Genomic DNA, 15,278 nt, shown 5'->3' with positions numbered 1-15,278 from the left:
GTGTGTGTGTGTGTGTGTGCTGTGTGTGCACATATATACACGCTGTTGTGTGAATTTTTATAAATATATCTCATTGGTTGTAAAATACTTAAATTGTACTTGAATATTTTTAAATGAATAAACATTTTTATAAATGGATTCTAAGTGCTATATTGTGAGATTAAAAAAAATATTGTATGTATATCATACAACAGATGTGGGGCAGGGAAAAAGCCAGTCAAACATCCAGAAAAAAAAACTAAGAGAAAAGAAGCCAATTCCAAATTTGAGCTTAAAGTTGTACCCTATTTAAGGACTCTTACATATGACATTTGTTTTGTAAATGAAGATGTGGATTTGTTTTTAATACCCCTTTGTATTTATTTCTCTATTTTCATATGGCTTATGTATTTTATTTTATTTTATTACTATATTTTGTAACTACTGATCTCTTGTCATTATTTTACTCTTTATGTGAATTATTATTAAACCAATCACTTGCACTAAAAGTTCTTACCTTTGATTAGACATATGCAGATATTCAGTAATTCAATATATCGTGCTAATGAATGTGTATAATATTGATATGATGGGTACTTTAAATTATTGTGAATAGTTATTTATCATGTAATCTTTAAGAGTGCTTTTTCAGAATATTCAGATTGTTGTATTGGCAGTGGTTGTTACACATCACCATATACTGGAGGACTTGTTAGGTGATTTATTTTTAAACAAAATTATTGTTAATCTGTCATATGACATTGACCTTTTGTTTGTTGTACAATAAGGCTCTGTTATTTATCTGATGTTAATGTAATGACAACTGCAAAAGCATTCTTAGTTGATGTTAATTGCTTAATTAATGCCTAATAATAACGCATTAAAATTAAAGGTTGTTTTCTTCTTATTAAATGAAGTTAACAGCTAATAAAATCAGTTGTTTTTTATATTAGCTGTAATGTACAATTATAATATGGCTTTCTCACTGTTTTAATGCACTGACTAACATTTACTGTCAAGACTTTGTTGCACAGGCGTCAAACTCAGCTCCTGGAGGGACGCAGCTCTGCACTGTTTAGCTTTAACTAGGGCTGCACGATATTGGAAAAAAATTATATTGTGATATTTTATTTTTCTGTGATAAATATTGTGATTTGAATACAGTTTTACAAGATAGTTTGAACAGCACTATTTGATGGTTTTCTGGGGAGTCTAACAGTATTCAGATACAGGAATTGAATAACCACAATGCAAAAAAAAAGCTTTTCATATTTTGCATTGCCTCATTTCTAGTCCAAATATCTAATAGATCAAGTAAAAATATTGTTTTGTTTTCAACTCCAAAAGAAATAGGTCAAAATTAGGGTTTTTACCTTAAAACAAGTACAATTATCTGCCAGTGGCGTAAGTAAAAAAAAAATCGTTTTTTCTATTTGAAATGTAGATATTTGGACTTTTCAACAATTCTAAGTAAGAAAAAAAATTTGTTGCATAAATTGTATAAATGACATACAAATACAGTATTAAAAAATGCATTGCTCCGGGTACGTTTTATAGCACGTTTCAGATGACAAATCTACCAGAGGGTGCAGTCTACATTTGTGTGAATCTGAAATATACTTTGGATAAATTTTGATGCAACCTATATCAGAATCTCTTGCAAATTCAAGTAACTAGTGTTTTAGTGATGATAATACATTTCCTTACTCTGGGATATATGGACATTATATAACTTCAATATATATACGGTATATATAATATCTTGAAATGTGCACATTGCAATATCGATGCTGCAGCCCTTTATATATTGATATATTGAGCAGCCCTAGTTTTAGCCCTAATTAATCACACCTAATCAAATTATTTGCGTCTTTCAGGCTTGTTTGAAACCAACAGGTAATGCCACGGTCACACGAGTTTGAGCACACGAAATTCTGTTGTACGGTGCTGCGAAAAGTGGTGGGATTAAACAAGATGTTTAAACTTTGCAATGCAGCGAAATGCGAAGCTTGCCGCACGAGCTTGCGTTTCCATTCTGACGGATTTGCGTGAGTATGAATGAAAGTCTATGGGGCTTTAGTGTGTTGAAGCAGGGCTGGAACTAAACTGTGCAGGGCTGCGGCCCTTCAGGAACTAAGTTTGACACCCCTGCTTTACTGTAAAGTTTGTGTTATTAGACTTGTTAAGGTAATCTTTTTTTTTCAGCGTAGCTCATCATCGTGATAATACCATGTATCGTAACATCATCTTCAGCAATTGATACCAGCAGAAGCCTACTTTAAGCCTAGTTACATAAGAAAAGACAAAAGAAAAGAATCCTAATGTCCATAAAGTGAACAGCACGAAACTGGCAAAGCAGTGTATGCGCTTCAACAGGGTTCTGTTTCAAGAGTTGAGCACGTCTTGTTTTTGTAATGGATGTGATCAGCATCAGTTACTGAGGTCACGCCCCTCGCAGTCCCTCAGGGGACGAGCCAGGGCCGCCAGCGGTCAGTATTTGTTAGCGGCTTGTTAAAAGCGAGCACCACGCTGTGATCTCGAAGCACACGGTAACATGAGACAAACCAAGCGGGCATCTGGTTCTGGTTAGTGCATTGGAAATCTGATTAAAGGAAAATTTCCAGGCATATTGAAAAGTATTCAGCGTAATTACTGAGAACAGCTTAGACAGATCAGACCACAAAGAACTAAACATGAAACCAATGTTGTGGTTCGCCCCTCTATTAAATATGAGACACAGTAATAGTCCGGGAGGGAAGCGGGTCTCAAGTGAACAAATTGATGTGGACAGAGAGGGTTTAGGTTGTGTTTGGGGATAGGCAGGGCTCTTTTAAAGTTAATGGGATATTATGTTCCTTTCCAGTTGAAAATCCTCAGACTTCAGTGGAATAAAAGCTTAACGCGATGCCAAAAAAGTTCTTCTCAGTGTCAAGAGGTTTTGATAAACTACAGCTACAACACGAACAGCCAAGCCAAGAAACTGAATGAAACCACAATGACCACAGTCAGTTCATTTTAGAAGAGGAAAAAAAAACAGGTCTGTGCAAGCGTGAGGCACAGCCAAACCTCAGTGTAGACAATAAATCGTATTAGCACAAATAAAAGTCTTGATGGATGACTGCGTTGAGGTCAATGTTTAACAACAAGTCTCTCCTTTTTCTGTTGAGTGCTGAAATCAAAACCATATGTGGAGTATTTGTGTATTAGGGTTTATTGTAAGGGCTCTTCCTGGAAACAAAAAATCTGCACAACTGGGAAAACGTTGCCAAAACCGAGGGATAGATTTCGTTAAGTACACAAACAGCATTTTCCACTTACAGATGTCCATTATTCTGCTTTATTAATACAAAACACTAAGTAATATGAGTTTTCAGGCCATCAGAGATGACTACTCGTCAGCCTGCACTCATTTTCACAGCAAAATATTTACACTAGAGAACATAAAATCCCCTAACAATTTTAATGGAATGGCAACCATGTGTAGTGCAGAACACAAGAGGGCAGTCTGATCCCTTCACTTTAAACAACAAGGATGAGGCATTGTAGAAGGTCTGATGAAACGGATTGTAATTAGAGAGATTTGACTCACAGAAACTGGATCAGAAGAGTCTGGAGGCAAATAAACTTTATGAAAGAACTGAAGGGTAGATGTGAGGCATAGTTCACAAAGAGGAACAAGTGAAACTGCTGTCATTATTCCATCACCTTCCTGACTTTCCTCTGTGGAATACAAAACAAAAATAAATATTTTGAACAACATTTCAGTTTCCGTCTTTTCAATTACAGCTTATGGATGAACAATTTGGATTTTAAAAAATTGACTTTGTAGTAGGACTGGGCCGATAAATTATATTATATACACGATTTGAGCACTGGACTTTTTTATTTCATATAGATCTAAGAGCCAATCACACAGCAGAAATGTGCAACAATGGGAATCTAAAAGTGCGTTAATATTAGAGATGTACCGAATTTTCAAAATATGTTCGAAAGTATGTTATGCCAATTAATGGACCCTTTAATTTCTGTGGCTTCAGCCATTGTTGGGGTACTCTTTTAAATATGGAAGCATTAACAACTATATCTAAATATATATCGTTATTGTTCAATATGGACAATAATTATCAAGATTACATTTTTGCCATATTGCTCAGACCTACTTTGTAACAGGTTTTATTTGAGAATGAAAACAATTCGATCAGATGACTTTTCTGCTTGATAAAGTTACAAACATTGTGTCCTGCATTTGAATTTGTGTAAAGATTAAAAAAACATGAGCAGAACTGAATGAAGTCATCTATTAAACTACTTAAGAGAAAGTGGTACTTTCTACATAAAAGGCACACCAAGCTAAATTCCAACTATACCAAAGTGTGAGTGGCATGTGCATATCTGTATAAGTTTATGTCATTTACATTTAGCTTTTTAGCTGGTGCTCATAATGAAGGTGCTTTAACAAAATTAAGATTGCAGTATTAGTTTTTGAAACTAAGAATCCCATTTTCTGTTTAAAATAAATAGATAAATAAATAGGATTGTTACATTAAACGCCTGTTAAAACAAAACAAATTGTGTAATCTATAAATTCCACATTAATTTGATTATAAAAATAAACAAATTAAAATGCTTGCTGTGAGCATAATTAGGAGAAATGGGTTATTTAGCTCGTAGAAGATTTGATGACCAGGTTTGAGATCATTTACCCAAAACAACGTGTCCAGGTGAAGAACGCAGGTAAACTGTGCACTCACGGTCCCCCCAAAAAAACATAGATGGCAAAAACTAAACTGAAACGTACATGTGGATCCTAAACTACTAAAACATTATAAACTAGATCTTTCAGCAATAACAATTACGTTCAAAGTAAACAATTAGTTAAAATGATTCTCAAATGTATAACGTTTAAGACAAAAACACTCATAACAAATCCTTTTTTTAAAATAATATAATATAATAAACCAAAGCGAACCATTGTCAGTAGGCCTGCGTTGTTGTTTTTTTATATTTACAAACAGCAAGTACGATATCAATCTTTGGCTAACGTTAGATTTGAAAGCAATGTATCGACTAAGTTAGGCCTAAAGTTAATCCGGTCATTTTACTTACCTTTCACGTGGGAAACACAAGGACCACATTAAGAGCCATGAAACCAATCTGATTTGTATGTTGTATTTCAAGCCCTCTAAATAGACTCTGTAGTTTTGTTTGAATAATTAAGACGCTACTGACTTAAAATTGTCATCAATACAAATATGGCGCGTAAACGACAACTGACTACTTTTGTTTACATAAAGAGAGAGTGCGCCAAACACCATAATAGGGAAAAAAGTGAGGACGAACCTGAATACAATCCTCATTGGTTAACGTGGTTAACGTGTATCGTTCCTCATCAATTTTACTCTTGAACTCCATTTTGTGAAAGGGTGAGAGTCTACAAAACAGCGGTAAAACACAAATGCTCTGTAAAATACTAGGATTAGGCAATTAGGGTGATTTGTTGTCATTTAATATTGGCCAGTACATGACGTCAGAAGTATGCATTGCCTTATTTAAAAAAAAAAAAAAAAAAACTAAGATGAAAATAAGCTGTTTGGACAACACTGTATGTGCCCACTGTCATATTGGAGTGATATAAAGACAGTCTCTTTTTAAAATTAACTGACGTTAAAATAGGACCAGGGTGACATGGAGGCTCAGTGGTTAGCACTGTCACCTTACAGCAAGAAGGTTGCTGGTTCGAGTGCCGGCTGGGTCATTTGGCATCTCTGTGTGGAGTTTGTATGTTCTTCCCATGTTTGCGTGGGTTTCCTCCAGGTGCTCCAGTTTCCTCCACAGTCCAAAGACGTGGTACAAGTGAATTGAATAAATTGGCTGCAGTTAATGTGTGTAAATGAGTATGAATGGGTGTTTCCCAGTACTGGGTTGCAGATGGAATGGTATCCGCTGTTCAAAACATATGCTGGATAAGTTAGCGGTTCATTATGCTGTGGCGACCCCTGCTGAATAAAGGGACTAAGCCGAAGGAAAATGACTCAGACAATCTCAGTTGAGGCCCAACACAACCTGAAGTAGGAGTGTGGTTTTCCCCGCCCACCATGTATAAACATGTCCACATAACATTTTTTGCAAATAAACTGGGATTAAAATATTTGCTACAACTCTCTGTGATTTTAATTAGTTTTACAAGTTTAAAATGTTTTTAAAACAGCATGTTTGTGATCTCTATGTAATTCTTAACCTAATAACCACAGGCACATAATGTCAGTAAACGCTAATATTTGTGTATGTGTGTACTGCAAATGGCATTAGTGTGAGACTCCATTTCAGAAAGGCTTGAACAAACTCCACCACAAATACATGAAATAAACTTGAAAAAATGAGTAGGGCCAGACAGAATCTGCAGACATTTTTTGCTATTTCTGCTCAGAATTGTTAAAAATCTGCGGATTTATTTTGGGAGTATCATAACTAAAACTTTAATATAATAAAAAGTAATACCTTTTTAACTTTTATTTATTGTTTACAATGCAAATCCAATTAGATCCACTTTATTAGGTAAACAAAGCAAGTCTTCTATATAATATATCTACTAAAAGACAGAAAATATTACTTTACAAACTATATTGTAAATAATTCATATGAATAATTTCATATTAGTCAATAATATGACTGTAATTAATTTAAAAAACTGAATAAATACAAATTTACACACAGAATTAATGAGGGGCTAAAAATCTGCGGAATTCTGCACGCGCAGATTCTGTGTGGGCCTGTTAATGAGCTGTATTTCAGGTTAATCCGTGTCTGTCTCTGTCACTGTGCTGTTTATCTGAGGCAAGGCATGATGGGAAGCACACATGTGGGAACAGTGCATGGGAGAAGCATTTATTTGCATTTAAAGCCACAGCCTACAAAAACAGCTGCAATGTACTCAGACACCAAATGGGCATATTCTGGAGGCTATAATAAATTATCTGATGGGTATTTTGAGTCGAGACTTTACAGACACATTCTGGAGATACCAAAGGCTTATCTTACATCATGATCCTACATCTTGTAAAATGGGTTAAATAGGTTTTTAGTTACTTCATTTTCATTGACACATCAGTCAACTTCCACTAGACACCTAGTCACCAAAAATACATGTGGATTTTGAATATTTTACATTTTATTTGTAGTTTAAATTATCCAATATGCCAATTAGATTTCGTACAAAAAAAAAAAAATTTAAATCCTACATAACATTATTAGTGTTAAAAGTGGGCGACGCAGTGGCGCAGCAGGTAGTGCTGTCGCCTCACAGCAAGAAGGTCGCTGGTTCGAGCCTCGGCTGGGTCAGTTGGCGTTTCTGTGTGGAGTTTGCATGTTCTCCCTGTGTTCACGTGAGTTTCCTCCGGGGGCTCCGGTTTCCCTCACAGTCCAGACATGTGGTACAGGTAAGCTAAAATTGTCCATAGAGTATGAGTGTGAATGAGTGTGTATGGATATTTCTCAGAGATGGGTTGCAGCTGGAAGGGCATTCGCTGCATGAAACATGTGCTGGATAAGTTGGCGGTTCATTCCGCTGTGGCGACCTCAGATTAATAAAAGGACTAAGCCGGGAAAAAAATGAATGAATGAATGATTAAAAGTGAAAGTAAATATATCTGTAATGCATTTTTGTCCAAAGAATTCTAAACACATATTATAATATTATTATTAATATTAAACACACCATAATATTGTTATGGTCTCACACAAAAAAATAATAAGCACCACAACAGTTAATGACATTGGTCAGTAATAAGAAATGTTTCTCGAGCATGTGAATGATGTCTGAAGGATCTTGTGACAGTAAAGACTCTAAAACAGGTTGACGCAAATTCAACACTATCAAAGAAATAATAATAATAAGACATAATTTAAAAAATGCATCACAGAACATAAAAATTAAGACATTTAAATAAAAACAAAACTATTATTTATAATTGAAAAATTGTAAAATGACTGTTTCTTTGCATTTGATCAAATAACGGCAGTCATGATAAGCACAAAAAATATTTTACAGATCCTAGATATTGGAGCAGAAATGTATATACACAAACATATGCATTCAGGAACAGCAAACATGAATGCTCAGCACACACACTCCTCCCTCATTTTAGCGATCTGAAGCAGAGCCACTCTTGCCTCTTCATCCATGTAACCCTGTAAAAGCAGCCCTTTTCATAAGTTTACTTCGAAAGAGCATTATATAACATACATTATACAACACAAGCAAGTAAAATGCTACCTGTGCTGCACTGAGCAACCGTGTTCTGTACACTGAAAGCACATGTCTGTAATGCCTCCCAGACTCCTGCAAAAAAAAAAAAAACAAGAAAAAAAGAAAACAAGTGATTTTCCCCCTCACATCAGGTACAAAAAACAATGAATTATGTATAAATCTGTCATTTAGAAATGTAAAATACATGTTAACAACTGCTTTTTTGCTGCAAGCACTTTGAAGAGAGTTAAGATGACTCTTGAGAGTAATTCAAGATCATTGCGATCAGTCACTGCAGACTTCATTTAATATAACAGGACATCTTCATGTTACTCTGTGGGATTGCAAACATTGCTTCTGTTGAACTAGCAGAGACAAAGGCCTCTCAAGATAATACCTCATGTCCTCTGATGCCCATGTTGCTAAGAAACATCCAAAAGTAACACGTTGGCAACCCATTTTCAACCCCGCACACCTTAAAGTTAAAAGTTTCCCCAAGGGATTTTCCACAGCAATGACATAAAAGAACAATTTCAGGCTTTCCTCTTTTTTTATTAGTATAAAGGACCTTTTGTTCAGTGAAGTGCATGGAGCAAAATGACAGCTCTTGTGTGAAAGTAACTTCGGACATGCTGTACCTTCAGTTGTTCACAAAAAAAACAGAGAGCAAGGATCATCAAGTAACTAAATATTCAATTTAAACAAAACTAATAATATACTAATATGGTTATCGGGCCTGTCACAATAATCAATATGTCGACTAATTGAACAACACATGGACATAAGCTCAGTCATTTTTGGTGATGCAATATTTAAAATCGCTTATAAAAACCAACTCTAGCAACATTTTAGCTGATTGTGCAACATCTCTATTAGAGATGTCAGTGTCAGCATGGTTAAAAAAAACACTATAGTACTTACTATAAATTACTGGGTGCCTGATGACTAAAAATACATCTGGTAGCAAATATGGCAGCCTCTGTTACTTTTTTGTTAATATTTATTATTATTATTTATTTAGGATATGCATTTTCACATTCTGATCCCAGTACATAGTTATTAAATTGTTAAAATGACTATAATTATATGAAATATTCTTAAGAATAAAAAAATCATGTGTTCTTTGGAATAGTGTACTTGCATTGTCCTGATGTTATATTGTCATTCTGGCATTATTTAATGAGTGGCATAAAATGATCTTAAAATGACAATAATATCATTTAATCGCAATATCTTTTGGTGCAATATATCGTACAAGAAAAGATATCATGACAGGCCTAATGGTTATCAAACTTTGCTTTTGTTATTAATAGACAGTCACACAGTTTTCATTCTATTGACTTCCATTCACACACAAACAGCTAGATGGAAACGCAAGCTGGTGTGAAGTTGAAAATTTCGCTGCAAGTTTGGTGAACTCTGATCTGCAAACTAATCAGGGTTTCCACTTTAAGCTAAATATCATATTTCATATACATGTCCAAAGCCAAGATAATGGCATTTGGTTCTGCTACAAAAATTGAACTGAAATTGCTATTGTTTATTTTTTTGGTGGTTCATCACAAATACACAGTGTTTTGTGTCCTTAAGTGTAATTGTTTTGTTTTGTTGTGTTGCATTGTAAACATTAAATAAAAGCTAAAAATGTCTTTTTATTTCATATATTAAGGTTTTAGTTATGATACTCCCAAAATAATTCTGCATAAATCCTCAGATTTTTAACACAATTCTGCGCAGAAATAGTAAAAAATGTTCGCAGATTCCCTCTGGCCCTACTCAAAAATACCAAGTAAGTTTATTTCATGTATTTGTGGTGGAGATTATGCCAACCTTTCTTACTTGTTTTTTTTTTTTTTTACTATATTTTTTGATTATGTTACATGTTTAATTGTATTTATTGTCATTTCGTTTTAAAATAATACTTTCTGTATTATTATTATTATTATTATTATTATTATTATTATTATTATATGTTAGGCACCTAGGGGCTGAGAGCAACCCAACTTTGATTCTCTGTATGTCCTGTACATTTGGTTGAATTGACAATAAAGCTGACTTTGACTTTTTTTTTTTTTTAGGTTGTTAAAAATCATTCAGGTGGTTTTCAGATTTTGAAATAAAAAATGTTATTTATTAATTTATTTATTTTTCCAAGGATTTGGGTGATTTTCAGATTTATAATTTCTTGTTGAATCCATTGTTCAATTTCTTGTTACATCACTACTTTTTATACACATATACACTTATTTAACAACATACTTTAATGCTAATTTGCACATAACAGCTGCACGTATAACATTGTAAATGATAATATAGCTGTACATACACATGTCAATTTGTATATTTGCATTCACTATTGACTTCTGTTTTTAAAATATATTTATTATTATCTGTTTTTTGTCCTGTCTCTGTCATTCTGTTGCACTGTAGAAGCTGTCACGAAAACAAATTCCTCATATGTGTGAACATACCTGCAATAAAGCTCTTTTTGATTTCTGTTTCTGATTTCTGAAATCTAAGATTTTCGTTTTTTATAATTATTTTGATTCCAAGGATTTTACAGAAGTAAAATGTGTATAAATCCATATACAAAATAATAATAGTAATGTATTTTATTAGTTTGTACATGGATTTAGTAAGGAATTAAAAAACACCCAAACATTTTTCCTTCTGTAAAATTATTATTTTATTTTCCAGTATTTTGCAGAAATATGTTTGTCCTACCTTGAGAAGTTTTAAACGTGGTTCGATCAGTAACCCAAAAGGCTGGATATGTCTTAGTTTTCCCTCACACAAGCTTTTTAGAGGAGTTAAGAAAACAGGATGCTGAGCAGGATTTCCTTTATTAGTCTTCAACTTCACTGCATATTGTAAGGCTAGCCTGAGAAGAGTTTTCTAGAGAGAGCTAATTTGCTTCCATAATATATAAACTTGTATTGGTTGAAAACGGACAACTAAGATAGATTTGAATGCTAGGGGTCAGCAGGAATGCATCTTAATAGCAGGTATAAACAGAGCCATTAGTTGATCATGATGAGTGCTAAATGCTAATCCAATTACAATACTAACAACTTTCTTCTTGTATTACAAGGGAACTAGCCATCACGACAACTTTATCTCCAGGCAGAAATGGCATACATGTCTTACAGAGAATCCAAGTGATGAGAGTTCCTCCATCAAGAAGACCACTACAAAACCTCTTGAGCAAAAATGCTTTCCATTTTGTGAGTCATGTGTACGGTGTTGGTCAGAGTGTGACGTCCGAGACTAATCGCAGGCCTATCCAATTACTTATTTTGGGCCAATGTTCGCTAAAAGCATGGTCCACTCCAGACCAACAAAAAGAACCTCAAAGAAACATCCTAAAGGTCAGAGAAGGACAATCAGTGAGATACTAACCTCTAGCTGTTTTTGTAGGCTGTAGACCTGAGCCTGTAGGGAGCTGTGAGACTGTGATGCTTCACAGGAACTAATTAAGGAAGATATGCTGACCTGAGCCAACATTTGGCCCTCATGCTCCACTATAGACCCCTGAGACAGAGAACACATGTAATTAGATTATTATTTTGTTATTTATTTATTTTTACAAAAATCAGCATGGCTTGCCCTAAAAACATGGTGGTCAAGGTGTTTTTTGACTTACTTGTTAACTATTTCCATTTTAGTGTTAGGCTTTTATAATTCTTAAATTATTTAACCAAAATAATTTGAATCCTGGTTTATTTATTGCTCTACTAATTTTTTCATTAATTGTGTAGCACTTAAAATGACTGATATTATCATAAATGTTTAACTATTTATTCATTTATTCAGACAAAGTACTCCTATATCAGCCATTTAACCAATTTTTTTTTGTCATCAATTTTAATATCATTCTAAATAACATATTTTAGCATTTAGGTTTATTGTTTTTTTAATTATTTGGAAAAAAATGCTATAGAATTTAAATATTAACCATTTATTAGTTATTTTAATGTTTCAACATTTTTAAACATTTAAAATTTACAGATTTAAAGCCATTATTATCATTTATTATTTCAATAATTTATTAAAAATATAATATTTTAATGTATTTAGGTCAAATTATTTTAGTGTCATTTCATTTTTCATCTCTTTTGGATGTAAACTGACTTTTAAAATGTTATATCTTAATTCATATTGACAATACAGTATATCATTTTAATACTTGCTTTTTAAATATATCATAATTTTAGTATTGGTCTATTCTTCACATTTCAAACTTCAAAAACACATTCAATCATTTGGAAAATTACACATTCAACATGTTTTTACAGTATTTGCATCAAGATTCAAATCATTTGTCATTATTATCCAATATTGTAATCTTGAGTGCAGACCTGATCTGCAAGACAAAACAGTCATAAAAATAACATAGTGCGATAGTCCTAATTTTATGGATAAAGGTTAAAGAGCCCCTAATATGGGTTTTTGAAAATGACCTTCTATGCAGTGTGTAACACAGCTCTAAGTGAATGAAAGCATCCAGCTGAGGTTTAAATCTGAAAGTACACCTTGTTTAAAAATATCCTTTTTTTAATAAAAGATTAGACTCGGAGTCTTTTAAATGATTTGCCGTTCGTCCGGATCTTTTGTCTGTTCATATCGATGTCGACATGAAACAATACCAAGTATGTTCTGTGCTGGATCCGGTAAAATGTGAACTCGCGTTTCCCTTCAAAAGCTAGCAGAGTGCGGGTGTGTGTGGCACTGATCATGACTAAAGATGAGTGAACATTAATGACTAAACATTTGTTGGGATTGTGGGATTTGTTGGCCGTTTGTTAAAGGAAGTATCAGAAAAGACTATTGATGTATGGAACTTGTCAGAGCTTGACAGGAACTTCAGTACAGGAACTACATAGTTCATGGATCAGTTTCTTCCTCCAGTTCACAAGTGGAAGTAAGTGTAATTAAAATGGTTGCCTCCTTGTCTTCTCTAGCTTGCAAAATATGAATTTAATTGTGTTTTGTTACTTGTAATTGCTCCACACGGCTTCACTGTATCTGGTTAACTCTTTATATTCTTAGATCGCGTCTCAAACCAAGTTGAAAACAACTTAAATGCGTTTGTGAGCTCGCAATCCTGTGCCGTTTGTCATTGTTATAGCCATCGTCAGTTGTTCATACACAAGTGCTGCGGTCAAGTTTCAAGTTCAGCTTTTGCCACTGTGTAGATTCATACTGAATGTGTGTCGCTGTCTTTACTTATGGTTAAGAATGGAGCAATACGCTGGTGTTTAACTGCATTGCTTTAATCCACTCCTGCATTGGGCTCACACATACACTCTGCATTCTGACTACTTCAACAATGTTGATAAGCCATGGTGAGCATTGCTCTCTGTCTCGTGCTGAACGCAGTCGACCAATAACAACAGACTTGATCATCAGACCAATCAGCTCAGATTAGCATCGTGCTAAGAGGGGTTTGGGAACAAATGAATCGCTGAACAAATCATATGGGAGTGGTTGGGATAATTAGGTAAAAATAAATGCATATTATAAGACAATGAAAGTGTTTTTGACCTTGCATGCAAATCAGTCTGTTGTTGGAGACCCCCAAAACATGACCTTTTACAATGCATAATAGGGGCTCTTTAACTGTTAAATCAATAAATGTCAAAGTAAATAAGTACACAATCAATAATAAGAATGTACATCAGATACCTGATCTGATGATGTGCTCTCCTGATTCACAGCTGTGTGACATTTGCTTTCCATTTCAGTTTTCTTCACATTTTCCCCTGCAGTTCCAGCGTCTTCTCCCTGTGCTCTGATACTCTCACTAGAAGACGACACTTGGTTATGCTGCACCTCACTAGAGCATGACCTCTGTTCCTCAGTCTGAACGCCCTCTTCTTTAGTGTTTGGGACTTTGTTTGGTCTCTTCTCCATCTCTGCCAGAGCCACTTTGAGTTGTTCTACCTCTTTCTCCTTTTCCTCCACTATGGCAGCGGGAACAAACCTGGCCTGCAGAGCCTCCTGAATAGTATCCAGCTCTAATTTTTGCTCTTGAAGTTCTGTCAGCAAGCTCTGGTTCTCCTCCAGAATGCACTGGTGCTTCAGTAGAGCCTCGTTGGCTTTGGTTTCAACCTGTTTCAGTGCATCCTTCAGTGAGCTAGCTATAACCGCATGCTCGTCCTTGCTAATGTAGTTCTCCAGATCAACATTATCTCCACACATCTCAGTGATGGTGCTCTTTTCATGATTGCTGCACCATTCTGACGGCGTCTGAGCTTCTTTACAAAACATCTCAGCTTGCTTGGTTTCCATATCTGTCAGCCTGGTTCTCAATGTGTTTATTAGTTCTTCCCTACTGAGCAGCTCCTGAGAAAGTCGGCTGAGTTCCTGCATCAAGGAGTTCTGGTTTTCCTTCTGCTTCTCCACCTCCCTCCTGCTCTGATGGAGCTCCTTTTGCATCCTTCCCAGTTCCGCTACAGCTGCCTCCCGCTGACCTTTAACCTCATGAAGCTGGACTCTCAGCTCCTCCACCAAGTGCTCTCTGACGGCCATTAGATGAGCTTGCATCTGTCTGACGCGAGATTCTGATCCTGCCATCCTCCTCTGAACCTCGCCCAAAGCCTCCTCCAGCTCCCACGCTCGGTTGTGGGATGCGTGAAGAGCCTGTTCGCTGGATCTCCTCAGTGCTTCATATTCCTGAGCCTGCAGAGCCAGTGCCTTGTCCAGCCTGTGCACCTCGGACTCTGCTGCTTCTTGTCTCCGTCGTGCATCTCGCAGTTCTTTCCTGAGGGCCTCCACCTCGCCGGGCAGTAACTCCATCGGGGCAGATCTCACAGGTGTTGGAGCCGACTGTGGGGGCCTGACCTGAATAATTCACAAGGCTAATGTTAAAGTAAAAGATACACTTTCATGTCTCGATTTAAATTCAATGGCAGTAAATTTTCAGTTTGATGAATATGGGATATAAAATATGGATGACATCAATTGAGGACTTTGCCCTTTAATCTCTATATACTGTCAGAAAAGTGCTTGCATTATAAAAGTGACTCAGCTATGTTACTTGATTTACTGAAAT

General features: G+C 35.3%; 1 protein-coding gene across 1 annotated transcript in view; it reads right to left on the bottom strand.

The window, feature by feature from the left end:
- Window positions 1–6,850: 6,850 nt before the first annotated feature.
- uacaa (uveal autoantigen with coiled-coil domains and ankyrin repeats a) overlaps window positions 6,851–15,278 on the bottom strand; it is a 36,369-nt gene continuing 27,941 nt past the window's right edge. Inside the window, exons 13-16 of the mRNA XM_056478506.1 lie at window positions 13,910–15,067; window positions 11,624–11,755; window positions 8,252–8,317; window positions 6,851–8,166 (exon numbers count right to left, since the gene is read on the bottom strand). Coding sequence (XP_056334481.1) covers window positions 8,095–8,166; window positions 8,252–8,317; window positions 11,624–11,755; window positions 13,910–15,067 — 1,428 coding nt within the window. The 3' untranslated portion in view covers window positions 6,851–8,094. The remainder of the gene's footprint in view (window positions 8,167–8,251; window positions 8,318–11,623; window positions 11,756–13,909; window positions 15,068–15,278) is intronic.

This window comes from Danio aesculapii, chromosome 18 (assembly GCF_903798145.1).
Source record: "Danio aesculapii chromosome 18, fDanAes4.1, whole genome shotgun sequence".
In the NCBI taxonomy this organism is placed as follows: domain Eukaryota; kingdom Metazoa; phylum Chordata; class Actinopteri; order Cypriniformes; family Danionidae; genus Danio; species Danio aesculapii.
This window is presented reverse-complemented; position numbering and strand designations above follow the sequence as displayed.